The 17,418-nt window shown below is 47.9% G+C and overlaps 7 protein-coding genes across 7 annotated transcripts; all 7 read right to left on the bottom strand.

Annotated features, from left to right (window-relative positions):
- Positions 1-732: 732 nt before the first annotated feature.
- FVEG_06708 (hypothetical protein) lies at positions 733-2,949 on the bottom strand (the record flags this gene model as incomplete). Its single annotated transcript, XM_018895108.1, has 5 exons — positions 2,636-2,949; positions 2,053-2,580; positions 1,876-2,007; positions 1,525-1,827; positions 733-1,478 (listed from the first exon to the last, which is right to left on the bottom strand). Exons 2-5 carry the CDS (start codon positions 2,402-2,404, stop codon positions 733-735), a joined length of 1,533 nt encoding a protein of 510 aa, XP_018752319.1. The 5' UTR covers positions 2,405-2,580; positions 2,636-2,949.
- A 1,766-nt stretch (positions 2,950-4,715) lies between these two features.
- FVEG_06707 (hypothetical protein) lies at positions 4,716-6,347 on the bottom strand. Its single transcript, XM_018895107.1, has 2 exons — positions 5,287-6,347; positions 4,716-5,236 (listed from the first exon to the last, which is right to left on the bottom strand). Exons 1-2 carry the CDS (start codon positions 5,989-5,991, stop codon positions 4,886-4,888), a joined length of 1,056 nt encoding a protein of 351 aa, XP_018752318.1. The 5' UTR covers positions 5,992-6,347; the 3' UTR covers positions 4,716-4,885.
- A 1,418-nt stretch (positions 6,348-7,765) lies between these two features.
- FVEG_06706 (hypothetical protein) lies at positions 7,766-9,639 on the bottom strand (the record flags this gene model as incomplete). Its single annotated transcript, XM_018895106.1, has 4 exons — positions 7,766-7,796; positions 7,846-8,661; positions 8,709-9,368; positions 9,419-9,639. 4 exons carry the CDS (start codon positions 9,637-9,639, stop codon positions 7,766-7,768), a joined length of 1,728 nt encoding a protein of 575 aa, XP_018752317.1.
- A 360-nt stretch (positions 9,640-9,999) lies between these two features.
- Positions 10,000-11,135, bottom strand: FVEG_06705 (hypothetical protein; the record flags this gene model as incomplete). The annotated part of the gene is made up of 2 exons (XM_018895105.1): positions 10,000-10,941; positions 10,989-11,135. The coding sequence occupies 2 exons, from the start codon at positions 11,133-11,135 to the stop codon at positions 10,000-10,002; spliced, it is 1,089 nt and encodes a 362-aa protein (XP_018752316.1).
- Positions 11,136-11,540: 405 nt separating this feature from the next.
- On the bottom strand, positions 11,541-13,001 carry FVEG_15927 (hypothetical protein; the record flags this gene model as incomplete). The annotated part of the gene is made up of 3 exons (XM_018905159.1): positions 11,541-12,210; positions 12,259-12,562; positions 12,761-13,001. 3 exons carry the CDS (start codon positions 12,999-13,001, stop codon positions 11,541-11,543), a joined length of 1,215 nt encoding a protein of 404 aa, XP_018752315.1.
- A 271-nt stretch (positions 13,002-13,272) lies between these two features.
- On the bottom strand, positions 13,273-14,847 carry FVEG_06704 (aminopeptidase; the record flags this gene model as incomplete). Its single annotated transcript, XM_018895104.1, has 3 exons — positions 13,273-13,779; positions 13,830-14,025; positions 14,075-14,847. The coding sequence occupies 3 exons, from the start codon at positions 14,845-14,847 to the stop codon at positions 13,273-13,275; spliced, it is 1,476 nt and encodes a 491-aa protein (XP_018752314.1).
- A 779-nt stretch (positions 14,848-15,626) lies between these two features.
- FVEG_15926 (hypothetical protein) lies at positions 15,627-17,388 on the bottom strand (the record flags this gene model as incomplete). The annotated part of the gene is made up of 2 exons (XM_018905158.1): positions 15,627-15,861; positions 16,289-17,388. 2 exons carry the CDS (start codon positions 17,386-17,388, stop codon positions 15,627-15,629), a joined length of 1,335 nt encoding a protein of 444 aa, XP_018752313.1.
- Between the last annotated feature and the right edge of the window lie 30 nt (positions 17,389-17,418).

Genomic DNA, 17,418 nt, shown 5'->3' with positions numbered 1-17,418 from the left:
TTGATGGTGATGATGATGATGAAGAAGAAGAGTTAGGTTTGAGCAGACCATTACCACTAAAATAAGAAGGCGAGGTAGGTACCTTAGCATTGGTGGTCGTGCTGGAGAAGGAGCAATCTTACGTCGCCGCTCTGGCACTCACCATCTCCGGTGTCTTTGCCAACCCCGCCCCTAATGGAATGGCTGTTGACATCTCCGAGCGTGATGGCGTTCTTGAAGTCCGCGAAGTTGCGAATCCTCCTCACCTTTCCCCAATGTACATGTGATGTTGACGGCCAAAGCCCCGTGCCGAGGCTGGCATTCAGAGCAGAGAGTGTGTTGATCTCGGTGGTCGCTACACCATTGGTGATGGAAGCTGCTATGCTTGTGAGTATGCTAGTTGCCGCTGGTGTGGCAACAACTGCAAGTTTCGATGCATCGGTGATGGGCAGACTTGTGAGCAGTGGTGCCTTTAGGTTGCCCTGACAGACAGATTAGTCACATTTCGGTCTTGATGCTCGTTGCGCATACGGATGAGTTGAGGGATGATAACAGTATCAACGCTCTTTTAGTATAACAGAGACTCGGGAATAAGCTAGCTAGCTTAGTACACTTGCTTTATTGAACCCATTGTTACGCATCTCATCACTGTAGCGTTTTTGGTCATGACCAAGCGCCACCACATGATTTCAACGCTAGAAAATGCAAGATACTCATAGAGAGCTGTGTACTGAGAATAGAACAGATATAACCCTATGCCTGACCAGGATTAACGATGCTACAAACTAAACCCTTCGATATGGCCGTGTTGCATGACTCTCGCTTCTTCCTGATATCCCTCTGACTCTGATCAAGCTCTGTCAAGACACGATCAATTCCAATGTCTTTTCCATCCTTCACAACAGGAACCATCTTGCCATCACGTTTCCTGAAACAACCGTTTACCAAAACAGCCTCGATATCGCGGGCCTCACTGTACGTGACGATCGCAGCGATTGGTTCCTCTCTCGCCGACGCACCAAATGCTAACGATTGATCCCGGGAGAATATCACAACATCCGCCCTTTTACCAACGGCAATAGACCCTATTTCATTTCCCATGCCAACAGCCCTCGCAGCTTCAATGGTCGCTTTGTTAAAGACGTCATGACTCGTTTGATCGAATTTATCGACCATTTTGCCTTTTTCTTTATGCTCAAGTGTCTTTTGTAACCGGGAGAAGAGAAGGGCGGTCCTGGCTGCTTGCATGAGTGACGAGGAAGTGAGGCAATGGCAGTCTGCGCCCAGGGCGGTGATGAGGCCTGGTTCGAACAGGAGGTGCCAGCCCATTGAGCCTTGAGCTTCCGTGGCAGGTGTGCATGCTAGCGGAGCGTGGTGTTTCTTGAGGATCTCGAAGTCTTGGTCGTCCATGTAGTTACCGTGAGAGATGAGAATAGTGTAGTCGTCTTCTGGGCCAGGGAACAGAGAGTACTTCTCAAGAGCTTTTGGTACAGAGGATCCTATTTTGTTAGCCATTGGCTACACAATTGGTCATGAACAGCTTACCGAAGTTGCCGCTGTGTGATGTAATGAGCTTGACACCAGCTTTGACCGCTCGATGGAATAACTTTTCCACTTCTTGTTGTGGCATATGATATCCATCAAATGAAACACCAACGTCGACACAGCCGTTCCCAAAAGGACCTCTTTGGGCTAAATCTTCGACATGCTTGATGAATGGTTCGGATACAGACATGGGATTCGGGACACATGATTTGTCGTCCCATTTCTGGAGATTTAGGAACGTTTCTCCGTAAGCGAATACTCCTCTGATACCAGAGTCTGAAAATGCAGATATAGCTGACTCGGCTACTCTGTATTAGTTATGATCTCGCGTTGCTAGATTTAAGCACCCACCGTGTTCGGAAGATTTGCAGCCGTGGCAGTGGTCGAGGACGTATGTTGTTCCGGCGTCGAGTGCTTCAAGACAGCCTGCCAATTGGCCCCAGTATATATCTTGAGGGGTATAATTGAAAGCCTGCAAAAGATCTAAAAAGTCAGCTACCTTTTTTTAACGGCTATATATGTACTGACCATCTGAAAAGTAGTCCAACCAGCAGTTGTCTGTACCATAACCCTTGAGCTGTGTCTGCCAGAGGTGGTGATGTGTATTGATGAACCCCGGGCTAACTATCTTGTTGGAGCAGTCGACAACTTCAGCATGAGGTGGAGGTTTGGTGGACTTGCCGATTTCCTTGATAATACCGTCTACTATCAAGATATCGGTATTCTCAACGACTTGAACAGAATCATGCTCATCATGCTGTATGACGAAGCCATTCTGCAAAAGAATTGTCGTACTCGGTGCAGCTTGAGTCGACAGTCTTTTGTTATGTCTCGATGGCTGCAGTTGCTTCCAAAGCTGTGAAAGAAACGATTGAGACATGTTGTTTACGATTAAGACTGCAGAATAGCTAATGCCCTTTCCGGCAATTCTCCCCTTTCCTTTTATATCCAACACAACGAACTAATTACACTCCTTATTTTCGCCAAGGATCGAGCTGTAGCTGTAAAGTCATAGCCACCCTGGCATACTAAGCACTGATTATCACCAAACTGGAACTAGGTTTCCATTAGCCTTGGCCAAGTGTCGGATAACCGTGTGGAGGAATATTACGAGGTTATCTGTAAGCAGATTCAGATCTCCAGATGAGACGTGCGTTGCCAAGTTCGTGTTAGTCCAGCCGAGTCGGGGCATCGGTGCGCTGTACTTGGCGAAAGGCCGAGTATAAACACGAGGGCCGATGCAGTTTTGTATGCCGCATCGGGACTTGTTGTCAGCGAGTGCCGACTTCTCTCCACATTTGCTTCCCCAGATTTCATGTCGATCGTTGAGAATTCTGATCAACTGTGGATCTGGCAGCTTTGATGCATGTCGTGTGCTCGGTTCGGAGGCTTCTAGCGGAATGATTCATGCAAATGGTCTATATTTCCCGGTGGAATTATGTTCCGTATCCTGACTTGGCAGTGGAAAGTAAGAGCTTTGTAATAATGAGAGGTTCTGTTGTTCGGGATGTGGGGGGTCTAAGCGTTGAAGATCGGGTAGCTCTGATGATAGCTCACTCATAACAAGGGCACCAGACACAAAAAGATGTTGTCTAGTTGTTAAGTGACTTCCATTTTTGATTATAAACCTCTTCGTTCTTCTTATTGTTGAAACGTCACATCAGCATCATGATCTATTGTCCACTATCCCGCAATCCACTTCCACCGCTCTGGTCTGTAATTGGCTTAGACGACTTAAACATTTTGACAGTCACTGGAATCATAAATACAGCATCCCAAGCTACAAAAGAATTCAAGAGTGTTCCTTTGTAGTTGATTAATGAAAATAAAAGATTGGTAAATGATATTACAATAACCTTATGTAATTGAGTTTCGTCCTGCTGCATCATCTCTAAGAATGTTACCCCTGCTGCACCATTTTACGCAATGCAACTCTGGTTCCGCAACTCTATTTGCGCGCTGCAAAAGAATGGTTTCCGCAAAGTTAAAATGGTCTGTTATATTACAATAGTGGTAATTAACTACTGAATTAATCACATGACTTAACACTTGTACAGCTGCAGATTTCTAAGAAAATGCTTTCCGAAGTTCATTCCAGTCACGGCGAAAATATACTAATCTTACCCAAGTCTTTTTGTCACGTAGAATCTCCATGCAACAAATTTCCTGGCCTCCCTAGTAGCGCGTATGCAGGCCTATACCTGCGTTAGGAGTAAGAGTAGAAAGTAGAAGTTGCTTGGTTGTTTTATTATAGAAGATTCTCAAGCGCACTTCCGTAATAAAAAATATCGAATAACCAGTAAAAGCCATTGGCAACAAGGGTGTCAGTGATTCACGATCCACCAGATATAAGTGGGCCACTCTGCCCTGGTTGAGCTGACACTTGGCGGTTGGTTCTGGGGTGCTATCCCAGTCGAATTCAATGGCAAGGATCTATCATTTCCACGTCTGAAACGATTGATATTGGATAGCTATATTATTCTTCGACAAGATCAGTTTGAATGGGTTCTTGAGCAGTCTTCTCTTGTTGATCTTCAGCTCTACAACTGCAGGATTGCGACACATTATGTTGTGCACCAGCATGAGTTTGAATACTGGGGCGTCAACTTAGACAGGTGGAAGAAACTGGCAGACAGCTACGAAGAAATAAACGATCCAAACCTCGATTCCATGCTCAACGCGCCACATTTTGGAGAACTCCGGCCTGGTTGGTACCTGAGTGACTTACGATGGTCAGACATGTTCGATCGCATCCACCAACATTTGCCGTTGTTGCGGAACTTCACTTTCGAACCTATATGCGTCCAAGATGTCCTGGAATACTATCCAGCTCGCCCAGCCAATGGCTGTATGGACAAGAGGTACTGGACTTACGGGAGTAAATTCTGGTCCTCGATGTGGTATAGGCCAACAAGGGAGCATCAGTGCAAGGCAAATTGCTTTTTTGATGATAACGTGCCAGGAACGCCAGGGGTTTGTACGCGCGTACTGAAGCAGCTGATCGACAGGCATTAGAGAAGCTGATGGAAGTCACTCGCAAGCGACGTGAGGGAAAATAGTGCGCTTTGGGGAAGATTAAACGTACAGCAACGTGGTTAGGGGAGGCAAAGAAGCTTGGGACCTCTGCCCTAGGTGGCAACATGGCCAATCTACACACTCCCGAGTTGAAATGAGCTTCGCTAAGTCTTTTTGTCAAATCCTAGAGGTCCTCTGTTTTTCTTGTTCTTGAGGCGTGGAACAACTTCGGGAATTATGCTTCATTTCCACGTACGGAGTAGATTATGGTATCTATGACAAAACAACAATCACCTCTCTTAAATGCTCTCATCTTCCCAACATACAGACCAAACATGGGCAAGACTCAAGGATGCACAAGTGAAACCAAACGAGGAAAAGCCTCCAACCAGGGTGGCCCTAGCTCCCAATTATTGAGATCACATGCAATGGCCTCAAACTCGGGGCTTACGCAAACCTGACCACCTTCAACAGCCATCAAGGGACATCCTGGCGGCCACTTCAGTTGAAGAGACTCGAGGTAAATCTTGACGGAATGCCTTGACTTGATACGTGGATTCGTACAGAGAAAGTCTCGCAGGTCGGGCCAAGGGATGTAATCGATGCTCACAGGATGAGGATATGTATTCTGAACCTCGGTAGGAAGCAGCCACGGCGGTACATCCTTGAGAGTCATAGGATCAGGATGTAAGCGCCACTACGTGAAGGATTAGTATGCAGGAGAGAACAAGGTAAAGATGAACTCACTCTCATGAGACGATAGGCAAAGAAATACACGCCAAACAAAGTCTCCACGCTAGCCATCTCAAAACCCTTGAGGAACGAGGTCAGAAAACATGTGACTGCATTATCCCCGTAAGAGTGAAGCGTCATGTTGGGCAGCTCAGGGTTCCTCGGTAGGGACCTAGCGTGGAGCGGATCCTTGGGAAAAGCAGCATGGGTCTCGTAGAGAATCGCGAAACTCCGATACTCGAGACAATCGGCCTGCGAGTGATGCTGCACTCCGCATCGGCAATCGACGTGCGAAGGGGTGGGGAATAAACTCGACATTACCTCCGGGACCTCGGCAGGCGGGATGTCGTGATGGTCTGCCGCCGCACATGGAGCACCACCGCCACCCGCCGTCGGCGCAGCAGCTCTTCGGCCTGCGGGGAAGTCCGGGGTCTCAACGCTCGTGTCCATCTCATAAGCCTCGCCAGGGGGTTTCTGCGAAGATCTCTGCTGCAGAGCCACCAGATCAGCGCTCAGCTGCGGGAGCGTCCGGAGCTGCGCGGAAACGGTGTCGAGGTTCTTTCTGATCTGCGCAATGTCTGCTTCCATGCGCTCCATGCGCTGCTTGTGCTCCTGCCTGTTCTCCCTGTGCTTGACGCGATCCGCCAGCCGCTTCTGGCTCATCTGAGCCTCTGTGCGCACCCGTCGCTTGGACGAGCCGCTGGGTGGAGACGCGGACATGGAGATGAGAGAGGTGGCTGAAATAGGGAGGTGGTATGAAAACGTTATATAGTCTGGCTGTCAATATCTCAAGGGGATATCCACTGTTTTTGAACGAGGGTTTCTGGCGATGCCTTGCTTGGAGTGAGGAAAAGCTCAACGGTGAAGAAAGAAAAAAAAGGGGAGACGCGTCCGACGTCGACCAGTTAAATAGACTTGAAACGTGGTTACGAATAACCCCCGGTGTCGTTGACTTGGCACTGAAAGATGAGAGTGTCAGGATTGCACACTAGGAGACTATGTCAGGTGTACATTACATACACGCACGCACGCACGCACGTGTAGAGAGTAAGTAGAAAAGGGTAAACGGGTTGGCGAGCGTTGGAATTTCTCTGCCTTGGGTTGTGCGAGTTTGGCTGTGACGGGAGGCGAAACGCGGGGTAAAGCGCCGAGATGAGCACCGGATTATTCCCTGTTGGGTCCTAGCGGCGCAGGGGGTTTTTCAGGTCATATTCTGTTGGGGAGGAATTGTGGGCGTGATTGGCTGGGACGTTGTGTATGACTATCAGGAACTTGATCTTGACAGTTGACGGGTGGTTTAAGCATAGATTGGGTTCGTCGGGTATCTAGGGGTCATTATGTATGTTTTGTCGCTTTGGGGAATTTAACCGGTTGAAAGGGAGTGGGCGTTGATGGAGAGGGAGGGTGAGGGGCTAACCCAACAAAGTAGATGATCTTTCATACCTACCCTGGAGCTGCATGAGACCATGAGAACTCTTGTTACATCAGGGATAAGGCATGTGATGAAGTCTACAGCGCGTTCTTGTATCATTGACTCGTGGCTATGGTAATCCCATGGGAAAGAACAGCCATTTTGCAGTATTCTATCCAGACTTGAGTGTTGTAGACTAGAACGGACAAGAAACAGAAACGAAGCCAGGCGAGTACATTACCTCTGTATCCAAAAAGTCAACACTAAGTTTAGAACTAATCTCATAGTCAGGGGCTATTTCAAGTTATGAACTCAATCCCTCAACTCTTATTCGTCAGTGGGGGCTGACTCTGCCTTCTACCCATAAAAGACAATACTACCCAAAGATTAGTAAGATTCTTGAGTTCTGTCTGCTGATTTAAGCTCCCAGCCATGGGTCTTAACTGCAAATAACACATTTAGATTAACATAGGCGTTATACCATGATGGCTAGCCAATTGTATAGCAAAAGATCAAATAAGCCCGTGATGTAAGAAAGCGGGTATGACCAGCAGATTGGCCTCTGCGACAGAACTTGCCAAGCCACTGTCCACCACCATGGTGGCGATTCTCTTCAAGCAGGCATTTTCATGGACTCCTTCGCTTGTGCTTCTAGTCGAATCCTCCGTCGATCTTGAAAGCGCCTTCACTTGCGACGCTATGGCTAGAACGAATATTGAGAAAATCTCCTGTGCCCACATCACTGGCAAACTTTTTCTATAATTGCCACGAACAACGAGTTCAACCATCTTCTCTGGAGTATCCAGTTCCAAGGAGGAAAGATCCTCTTCTTGCCTGCCGAGGCTCGTCAGTATAAAATCAGCTGAGCGAAAAATGCGAGGGCATGCCTTGATAATGAAGATAAGAACATTCCAAGGCAGAGTAAATGTCCACGAGCCCTAGGTCTCCAGCTATATTCTTGGGTATTCCAATGCTGATTCCCATCTTGTATGGCATCAAGTTCAGCTTCAACGGCAGGGTGAACGAACCATTTCCTGAATTGGCCGATTCTCCTTTTGGCCGATGCAGCTGGACAATGACCTACTACACGCCAAGGAACATGCGACTTTCTGGTCTGCCATATGTCGGGACTTGGAGCTAGGATGGAAAACAAACATATCGACAAGATGGCTTCGAGATACTCAGCGTTGACTAGCTGCCAATGTGGTGGTGTTTCAGGCCCGATTAAATCTCTTCTGGACTTAGCTCGGCTTCCGAGATAGAACTGAAGAGGTTTAGCCAACAAATCTGTCAGACCTTCGGCGGAATATCGAGCCGAAGCCACGTTGAAACTCCATGTGAGAATCATGGGAGTGTTTGCTGCTGAGACATCGAGGTCGCCATCCTCACTGAGATTCTTCCAGCTGACTGTTGCGGTGTTGCTTAGAAAATTCATAACGTTTTCGATAAGATCTCCCAGAGTTTTTGAGACAGAAGATACGTCTGTTGACACCATAGTGGATGGCAATTCCTTTCTCATAGTCACGAAGGACCTGATCGCTTCATGATCTCTTGAAAACCTTGTATGTGAACGTCCAGATGTTTCACCTGTTAAGGTTGCACTGAGACGCTCGCATATCGGTACGTAAGGCTTCAGTGTGAGTCCTGACGCGATATTCGGCGACCTCGTATCGATAGCAGAAGAAACAAGTTCCCAAACGTTTCCAGAACCTTCTTCGGATGGTGAATTGTTCTTATCCTGTCCCTTGCCTATCAGCAAGAGAGTTAGCCAGGCGAGGCCATGACTGTCCGGCAATGTCGGAGACAACACCACAATGGGATCACCCGCAAGACCTCGTCTTACCCATGCTCTAATCGCGGTGATTATGAGGGTTACTCCGAGCTGTACGACCGTGGCGGACCAATGCAGGGCACGAAAACCAACGAACTGGATGATGTATCCTGTGACTGCTAATAAAGACGAGCAGTAAGTCAGAAGTCTAGCAAAGTTAGGTAGAGTCCGAGTTAGGCAGGTGGCCAGGCTTACACGTAATCCTTCGTATTATGCCCGATGCGAGAGATCTTGATAACACTCTCGGAGTTGAAGATGGCGCAGGATGGAAAGTGTTGTTCTCCGACAGTTCGGCCGCGCTGGTAGCAGAATATCATTGCATCCTTTCCAGCGTTGTCGTTTGAGACTTCAAGCTCAATCTCTTCTGTTACACCCTCAATGACATGCCCGCACATCATTATCCCCATTATCAAGCATACTGTGCCAACCGAGAAACACGGGTATCCATATGATTGAACAGTACTGCCGCCGTTTTCCCACTGCCAGAAAAATGTCGCAAGCGCCGGGAACACGAGAGCAAAAAGCTGGAGTAAAACACTGAGTGCTGCCCAACCCCACAGCTCATATAGATGTGCTGTAGCATTAGGTACGTTCAGAGCCAGATTTGGGGCTGCATTGGAAAGGACTCGCAGCTCCTCAGCATCTAAGTGGCAGTCCTTGTTGAACATTAGGAGCTCATTTTCCATTGCTGTTTGGATATCGTACACTGCTCCGTCCTTTGTTGCGATCAGTGTTTTGAGTTCCTCAGAGTCTCCAATCAATCGAACAATCTGTTGTCCATTCCACATCTCACATACGTTTTCGGAAGTAGATGAAAGTAGTTCCTGTTCTGCAACTGATTGGCTCTCCCGTGCCCTGGGTCATGTAAGCTCTTATCCAGGTCTGGGTTATGGCTGCATAGGTACCTCCCTATCAGCGCTCTTAGCCTCTTGTCTCCCCCGACTCTAATGGCACTGACAACAATCGTGATAACACCCAGGGGTCCCATAGCAAGTAGGATATTATCAGCCCATCCCATACTCATGCTAAGGAATTGTTTTGTGACCTGCTCACCGAATAGAGTGAGCAGCGGTGCAAGGTCGCTGAATAGGTTATTGGAAAAGTCATCGCCTTTGAACTCGGACATTCTGATATTGTTAGTGCAGAAAGAAAATAAAGTCTCACTTTAAATGTTCAGAAGTCGGTGGGCATTTGAGTTATATAATCGAGTTCAGTCTGCAGGGTTCAAAAGAGGGGAATATGCAGCTGAGGCTGATGCGTGCAGGATTGAAGCAACTTCCAGCCAATGCCATGGCGAGAAGAGCATGCAGCATGGATGCTAAGCGCTTAAAGTGAGGGAACCTTTTGCAGCAGCAATGATACCCTATTGATACAGTAATTCACAATACAAAAGCATGTAAATTCAAGACTCGGTAAACTACTGGAATGGTCGATAAGTCCTTCACAACTCAATTAACAGAACAAACAGTAAAACCTCGCAAGATAACTACCACAAAAACTTCTGTCCAGTTGCCTCCTCAGAGAAATCCCACAGTTTCTTAGCCTCACTGCTCGAAACAGCCAACGGCTTCGCTCCAGTGCTGATCTGACAATCAGCAAGATACGCTCCGTAATTCTCACTTCCCTCATGAGTCTCCCCAACACCGATCGCAAGCTTGGGATCCAAAGCAGCAACAAGACTAGTCGAAGCACCGGCCTCTACTGACTTGTGAGTAAAGTACCCCATTGACGCCATCTTCTCAATAGCCTCCACCGTCTCTTTGGGGAAGTTTCTTCCCAGCTCAGTCGTCGTGATGACACCAGGGTGAACAGCAAGCGTAAAAATGCCGTGTTTTTCAAAGAGACGCTTGTTAGCCTCGATGCCGAAAAGGACGTTGGCGACCTTGCTGCGGTTGTACCCATCAAGGGGAACATAAGCTGTTTCTTCACTGTTTTCGTATCCCCAGAGTTTAAAGAACTCGTAGTTTGGCTGCTCCTCCTGGGGAAGGTCTTTGTTTTTCTTGTCAAAGTTCATGTCGCTCCAGCGCATGCTTGATACCATAGGTGAGCCGGAAGTGACATTGACGATACGAACAGAACCCTTTGGTTTGTGTTCGGATGCTTTGATGAGCTTGGGCATTAAGAGACAGCTTAGAAGCCAATGACCAATGTGGTTGGTTGCGAGATGCATTTCGATACCATCCTTGGTTAGAGTACGCTCTTGGATGGCCATGACACCGGCGCTGTTGATGATCAAATCGATAGTAGGAATATCGGACCAAGAGAGGACTTGTTTAGCTGCGTTGCGCACGGATTCCTGACTGGAGAGGTCGACTTCCAAGAATCGGTAGTCTACATCTGGGAACTTGGCCTTGAGTTCATCGATGCTCTCCTTTGCCTTGGAAGGACTGCGGCCGGCGAGGATGATATGAGCTGGAGACTGGGTGGACTTGAGATGGTAAGCATGAGAACTTAATCCAGGAGGGGGAGACTTACAAAAGCCTGCGCAGTGGCAAAGCCAATACCTCCACGGTTGACTCCAGTAATGAGGATAGTTTTGCCACGGATACCGTCATCAAATGCTTGGGCAACCTCAGTGGCTTCGGTGTTAGCTCCAAAGTCTGTGTGTGTAGTTGATGCCATGGTGATAGATGGAACGGATCTTGAAATGTTGAAGTAATAATGTGAGTATGCTGTGAATGTCGTGGAGATGACTGATGTCTGTATTGTCTGAGGGCGAGAATTCTCTCTATTTATACTCTAAGGACCCCTGGTAGGAATTCTGGATATTCGTAAAACATTGAAGCCTTGTTCTCAAATCATCCAATACAAGACTTGCTACCCGATTTGGAAGCCATCTCAAGACGTAGGCTGGAGATCCTGGCGCCACTATAGTCTGACTTGCGCCAATGAGAGACTTGCTACCACATCCGGTTAGAAGGTCGTCGACATAATTCAGAGACCTCATTGGCTGATTATCTTTGCCTGGGTGAAACTCGAACGGAGTTAACGGATTTCTTTCATTAGACCTTTAACTCCATGAACTGATTACACGTCCATGAACCGGACTTGATTCCATAGCTTCTGACTTGGCTTGTCATGGATTCCATCCATCCACGGAAATCTCGCTAGACAACCCTTGGCTTGTTCCCAAGTCACGATGCCAAGCAATGAAGCTTGCTCTTGGAGTCTCTCAACAAACCACTCACTACCATCCCTAGCTGGAACTGAAATACCTCCCAAAATGAGAAGCCAGAACTTGAACTCATCTTCATCTTCTTTCGAATTGGATGCAACGGCTTCCTTGACAAGACTCTTGACAAGGCCCGGCCGAGCCATGCGATCTTGCTTGTTATTAAAGTAGATCGACATCATAAACAGGGACAACCCGATATGGTACGTAGACTGAGTATCTTTCTTGGACCTGGTTTCACCAATCGTACGAAATTGAAGTAGCCGGTAGCAGATGGACACCAAGACTTCTTGAAATTCAAGAAGATCGAGAGGCTTCTCATCCGCGTGTTTGTTGAGCAGCCTGCACAATCCCATGGCGTCTGAGAATGCTTCTTGGAGGGTCGGGTCAAGTCGACTGAAGTATGCAGCCGAGTCTTGCTGTAAAGTGAATCCCTTGTATGCCAAATTGCGTTTTAGGTGACATATATGGTCTCGATGAAACAGCGGATGGCCACCTTGTTGCATGGCGAAGAGAATATCAGTCCTTCAAACATTAGTACTGACCCTTCAAAATCAAACATTACCTACTCACCGACAAATCTTGACAGCAACAACACTATCTTCCATGTTCTCCAGTCCACCACGAAGGTCCACTATCTTCTTCAAACCCGCCATATGTGTCACAGCAGCCGCGTAATGTTCTGCTGCCTGTTCTTGATTGATAAGAGCCATGATGATCGAGATGGTATGATCGGATAGAGCTTCTTTGCTATCCAGTCTGACCTTGAGCTGATCAAGAGTCTGGGATATACAGCTTAGCGAGTTGGTGCAATTGTAGCCTATGCCTAGATATATCTCGTTTGAAGCTTGGATAAGCGCCAGGGAGCAGTCGTAAGCTTTTGAATAATTAGCTAGTGTAGTATTTTTTAGCGGCATATTACGTGCATGCTTTATCGTGAAACATTATCTCGAGCCACTTGACCTTGTCCTTTTCAACAGAAAAGCCCAACTGAACTGGATAGACGTGTCCGACAGTCACGTTAAAGACTAGATTTATCAGCACAACTCGTCAACCTCGAGGGGCATCAACTCACAGTCATCTATTGCTTTGCCAGCAACCTTTGTGACCGGTACAGGAAACGGGAAGCTGAAGAATTGAGTCGCGAGCGGTCTGGGAATTCTTTCCATTGGCCGATACTGAACAGCTTGATTCGTCCGTGATGGTCGGTGAAATGTTTTGCCTGCATTTTTGCCCTTCATTACATGTCGTCGCATGAGCTTTTTCGAGGTTTTGTCAGCGTTTAAGCCGTCCACGAAGAAGAAGTTTTGCTCCATTTGATCAGTTGGTGGTTGCAGGAGTGAGACTTGATGATGTCAACGTAAGCAAACTCCGCTTCAGTATTGGCGCGTGATGTGCGTATTCAATACAACCTTGAATTCAATATCATTAGCATATAACGGAAATCAGCGCCTCAAACTTCGAGAGGCAGCAATGCCATATCAATCATTCTTAGACCAATTCAGCTCATAATTCGTCTTCTCATTTTATCTACTCTACATAAACTCACTCATCTCTCATAATACAGACTTTTATAAGTTATACATCCTAAACGGAAACAGATCCACAAGGACCGCCAGCATGGCTGTGTCCGCTAGATCGCTTCAGAACAGAAGCAACCTCAGCATCCCATCGTCGGGTGTTGTGAGTAACCTTGGGCAGGCTCTTCCAGGTCTTGGCATAGCGAGCAACAGAGTTAGCAATGGCCTGGGTGTTGACGAGGAAAGCCTCCTTGTTGAGGTTGTTGATATCGTCACCAATCTTGTGGTAGTTGATGTCGTAAGCGACACCAGCCTCGCCGCCGAACTTCTTGGCCTCCTCCTCGGTCTTGAGCTGCTCGGCGCCGGTGAAGAGGCCGCCGGAGGGAATGCCGTTCTCGATGAAGGCGGCGTAGTCGGAGCGGCCGCTGAATTCAGAGGGGACGTAGCCGAGACGCTTGGTCTTGAAGAAGCGCTCAAAGTCCTTCTCGATGGCGTCGGAGCCAGCGGGGCCGGTGAGGTTGAAGGCGCTTCCATCACCGTCGTAGATACCGTAGACGTAGTTGGGGCTGGCAATCTGGAAGTTATTAGTATTTGATTTTGTTAGAAGAGTGTGTTGGGTCTTACCATATCGAAGTTGAGGTAGGCTCGGATCTTGGCGACTTCAGCGTCAGAGCCGTTGATGCTCTTCATGTAAGCATATGATCCGAGAAGACCAAACTCCTCAGCACTCCAGAAACCGAAGCGGACGGCGTTCTTGACGCGGTACTTGGTAAGAGCCTGGGCAACCTTCAGAATACCGATGATACCAGAGCCATCGTCGCTAGAGTCTGTTAGCATTGAGGAATTTCAAAGACATGTTGAAAACTTACTTGATACCGGGGCCGGCAGCAACAGAGTCAGAGTGGCCTCCAACAACGAGGACGTTGTCGTGGTCACCCTCCTTGGTCTCAGCAATGACGTTGAAAGTAACACGGTTCTCAACGGTAGCATCAACCTTGAGGTCAACATTGACCTCACCAGCCTTGGTCTTGGCAAGAATAGCTTGACCATCCTCCTGGCTGATACCAACAATGGGAGCAAACTCGCCAAAGGGCTCACCAAGAGTACCAGCCAACTCGCCAGGAACGTTGTTGTAGACAATGACAGCAGCAGCTCCAGCAGTCTTACCGTTGGCAGACTTCTGAGCGAAGGTGCACTCTCCTCGAAGAACGAGAACAACGTTACCCTCAGACTCAGCGGGGAAATCACCAGCCTCGCAGCCAAGGTTCTCGGCAACGACAAGAGGACCAGAAGCCTCACCAGCAGGGGTATAAGTCATGATGGCAGCAGTAATATCATCGCCGTCAACCTTGAGAGAGGCAGTACCAGCAGAGTACAGCTCAGTGAAGGGCTGCTTCTTGACATTGTAGTAGTTGGTCGCCTTGAGGGTCTTGTACAGCCAGTCGACGGTGGCGTTGTGACCGGCTCCACCAAAGACACGGGTGTTACCGTTGGCCGTGGCGATGTCCTGGAGCTTCTGGGCACCCTCCATGAGGCCCTTGATGTTGATGTCCTTCTGGAGCTTGAGCTCGTTGACGAGGGGCTTCTTGGTGGCGCTGGCCGCCAGGGCGAAGAGGGGGAGGGAGAGGGTGGTGAATCTCATCTTGGGCTGGACTGAACTAGACTGCGAGAAAAGGGATGAGGAGTGAGGAAGGGTATTTTTGAAGGTGGAAATAGTTGATATTTATATATTGCTGATCGTACGGAATTAAGTTTTGTTGCAATCTACTCGTCACGTCCCCATACTATTTCGTGATAGTACATTCGTCCTGCACGGCACTTCTGCATAGTCCACGGATAATGTTCCCACGAACCAATGACCCTCTCACGGCGACGGGATCCAAATCAGGCAGTTCCAGGGATGTCTCTGGCGATCGAATCTTGGCGTCGTGTCTGCTTCCCCGCAGGAACTGCCTCTTCCAGGAACTAGCGCCGACTCGGATCCCACGTCGCCTGGAACTTTTGGAGTATTCGCCAATCCGACCTATGTTGATAACGGCAGGTCGCAGGGATTGTCAGCCCTTGGCCGAGCACAAAAGATAGGCCAATGGTCACGAGAGATAGAGTAGGGACTAGCGCTGTGATAGAGTTGGCGCTGGGCATTAAGCATCTTTCTACGCTTATTCGTCGTATCGACAGGGATCCGAGATAGAGAGACGGAGTTTATCAGCCACCGCGAAATGACATGATGATCTTTTCTAGGCAAAAATGCTCCATCCAAGCATTTCCCCTCTTTCTCGACCCTCGGCGGACTTTTTTAGTCAATCTTTGGAAAAAAGCCTGTTTGGTCAAGTCTTGGTACTCACCGGTTCTTTTGCGGGTCAGCGAGATAAGAAACCTTGTCGTCAATTGAGTTGTGCCACAGGCTAGTTTATTTCCGAATTAGTAGTGCTTATCCGAGTGTGGCTGGGTTACAGTGACGATCTGCACTGTTGTGAGATGAGGATTCTCTTCACGATGCAGTGTTGCAGTGCGTTTGGAGGATGGATTAATGCGTTTTGAGGAATGATCTGCTGGGTTCGTTGAGGCAAGCTGTAGTGTAACCCAGCCTTGTGAGGCGAATCGACTTTGTGGATGCAAACTTGCGGGAATGTGCACTAGATGGGAGAAGATCTGGCTGTACCCTGTAGTTCAATGCATATCAGAGCGTTCGAGGGTATCGAAGTTTACCGGCATAACGGGCGAAGTATCCGCAGCCATGTTTCATTGCAGAACCGTAGTGCAATGATCTGCCTGTCATCCAGACCTTCGGCATCTTCACGTTTCTGTGGACGCCTGGAGGTCTGGAGGTCTGGAGGTCCCGAGTTTCATGTTTAAAGGCATGGCAACTGAGTTAGAGGTACGTAGTGGGGTTCTTCAGTGTTCTCCGGTCACTGTGGTTGCTGCTGATATCTATATACGTTGAAAGCTTGTCAAGTAGTAATGCCCATAGTGCATTTTAGTGAATGCCATTTACAAAATCACTTCTAACAATACACACTTTGGTTCTAAGATGTATTTCTTAGGATATCACCTATATCCTTCTACTCTTCTAGACTATATACCTCTTCTCGCGAATTATGACGTTCTTCCCTCCGTTCTCGCACAAAAGCTTCATCATTTGCTCTACTCCTCGCTTTTCAGAGAATCTCTGCCTGTTCGAATAGAAATTACTTTGGCATAAACTCAAGTCTTTATTATTCATCGCGTGAAGCATTGTTTTCTCACAGTTAGTCACGGCCTTGACATCAGCTCCCCTTTCTATCAAAAAGTTTGCTAGATATAGATCTCCACGTTCAAAAGACCTAAAGAGTGCGGTCTTTCCTCCGGCATCTCGTGCATCTATGATGACTCCATGGTTTAGTAGCAAGTCAGCCGTGTCTACTGAACAGTCAAATTGGTGCAAAGCTGTGAAGCCGTTGTTATCTTGGGAGTTGACATTGGCTCCTTGCTTTACCAGCAGAGAAATGATATCAACATTTGCTTGGCGAATCTCTCTTTGAACTGCCATTTGAAAAGGCGACACTCCTTCATTGTCAAGGGCATTGACATCAGCTCCCTTGTCGATCAACAAACCTACAACCTTGACACCGTAAGGCAAGTAAACACTGTGTAGAGAGGTGGCTTCCTTCCGAGGCGATGGCCCTAAAACATTGGGGGTGTAAGGCAAACAAGCAGCGTGTAGAGGGGTTAAACCGTTTGAATCTTTGACACTTTCATCGGCTCCGTTATCAAGTAGAAACAGGACAATTCGCAGAATATCCCAGTCAAAATTTTCCCCGGCCTCCAGAGCCAGATGTAGAGCAGTCCTTCCGTCTTTGGTTAGGGCGTGCACATTAGCTCCATAACGTAATAAAAGTTCTATTCCATCTGTATTGCCCTGCCGTGCTAAATTATGGAGTGGTGTCCAGCCATTGTCATCTATTGCATTTGCATTGAACCCCGCAACCAGAAGGATACGGACAACATCTGTATTTGACGCCACATGTAAAGGGGTAGGACCGGAACTTCTCCTTTTGCCGAACCAATTTCCGAATCTCAGCAGCCTTTTTACAACACTAACTTTGCCAGCTTGAGCAGCTAAGTAAAGGGCATCATCGCCTAACCTATTAACGTATTTGTACTCTGCTCCGTGCTCTAAAAGCATTTGTGCGACATGGCTCATTGCGACTTTTCGCGAACAAGCTTCCAACAA

The sequence above is a fragment of the Fusarium verticillioides genome, chromosome 7, assembly GCF_000149555.1.
Source record: "Fusarium verticillioides 7600 chromosome 7, whole genome shotgun sequence".
Lineage (NCBI taxonomy): Eukaryota > Fungi > Ascomycota > Sordariomycetes > Hypocreales > Nectriaceae > Fusarium > Fusarium verticillioides.
Note: the sequence above shows the minus strand (reverse complement) of the source record. Positions and strands in the feature narration are given on the sequence as shown.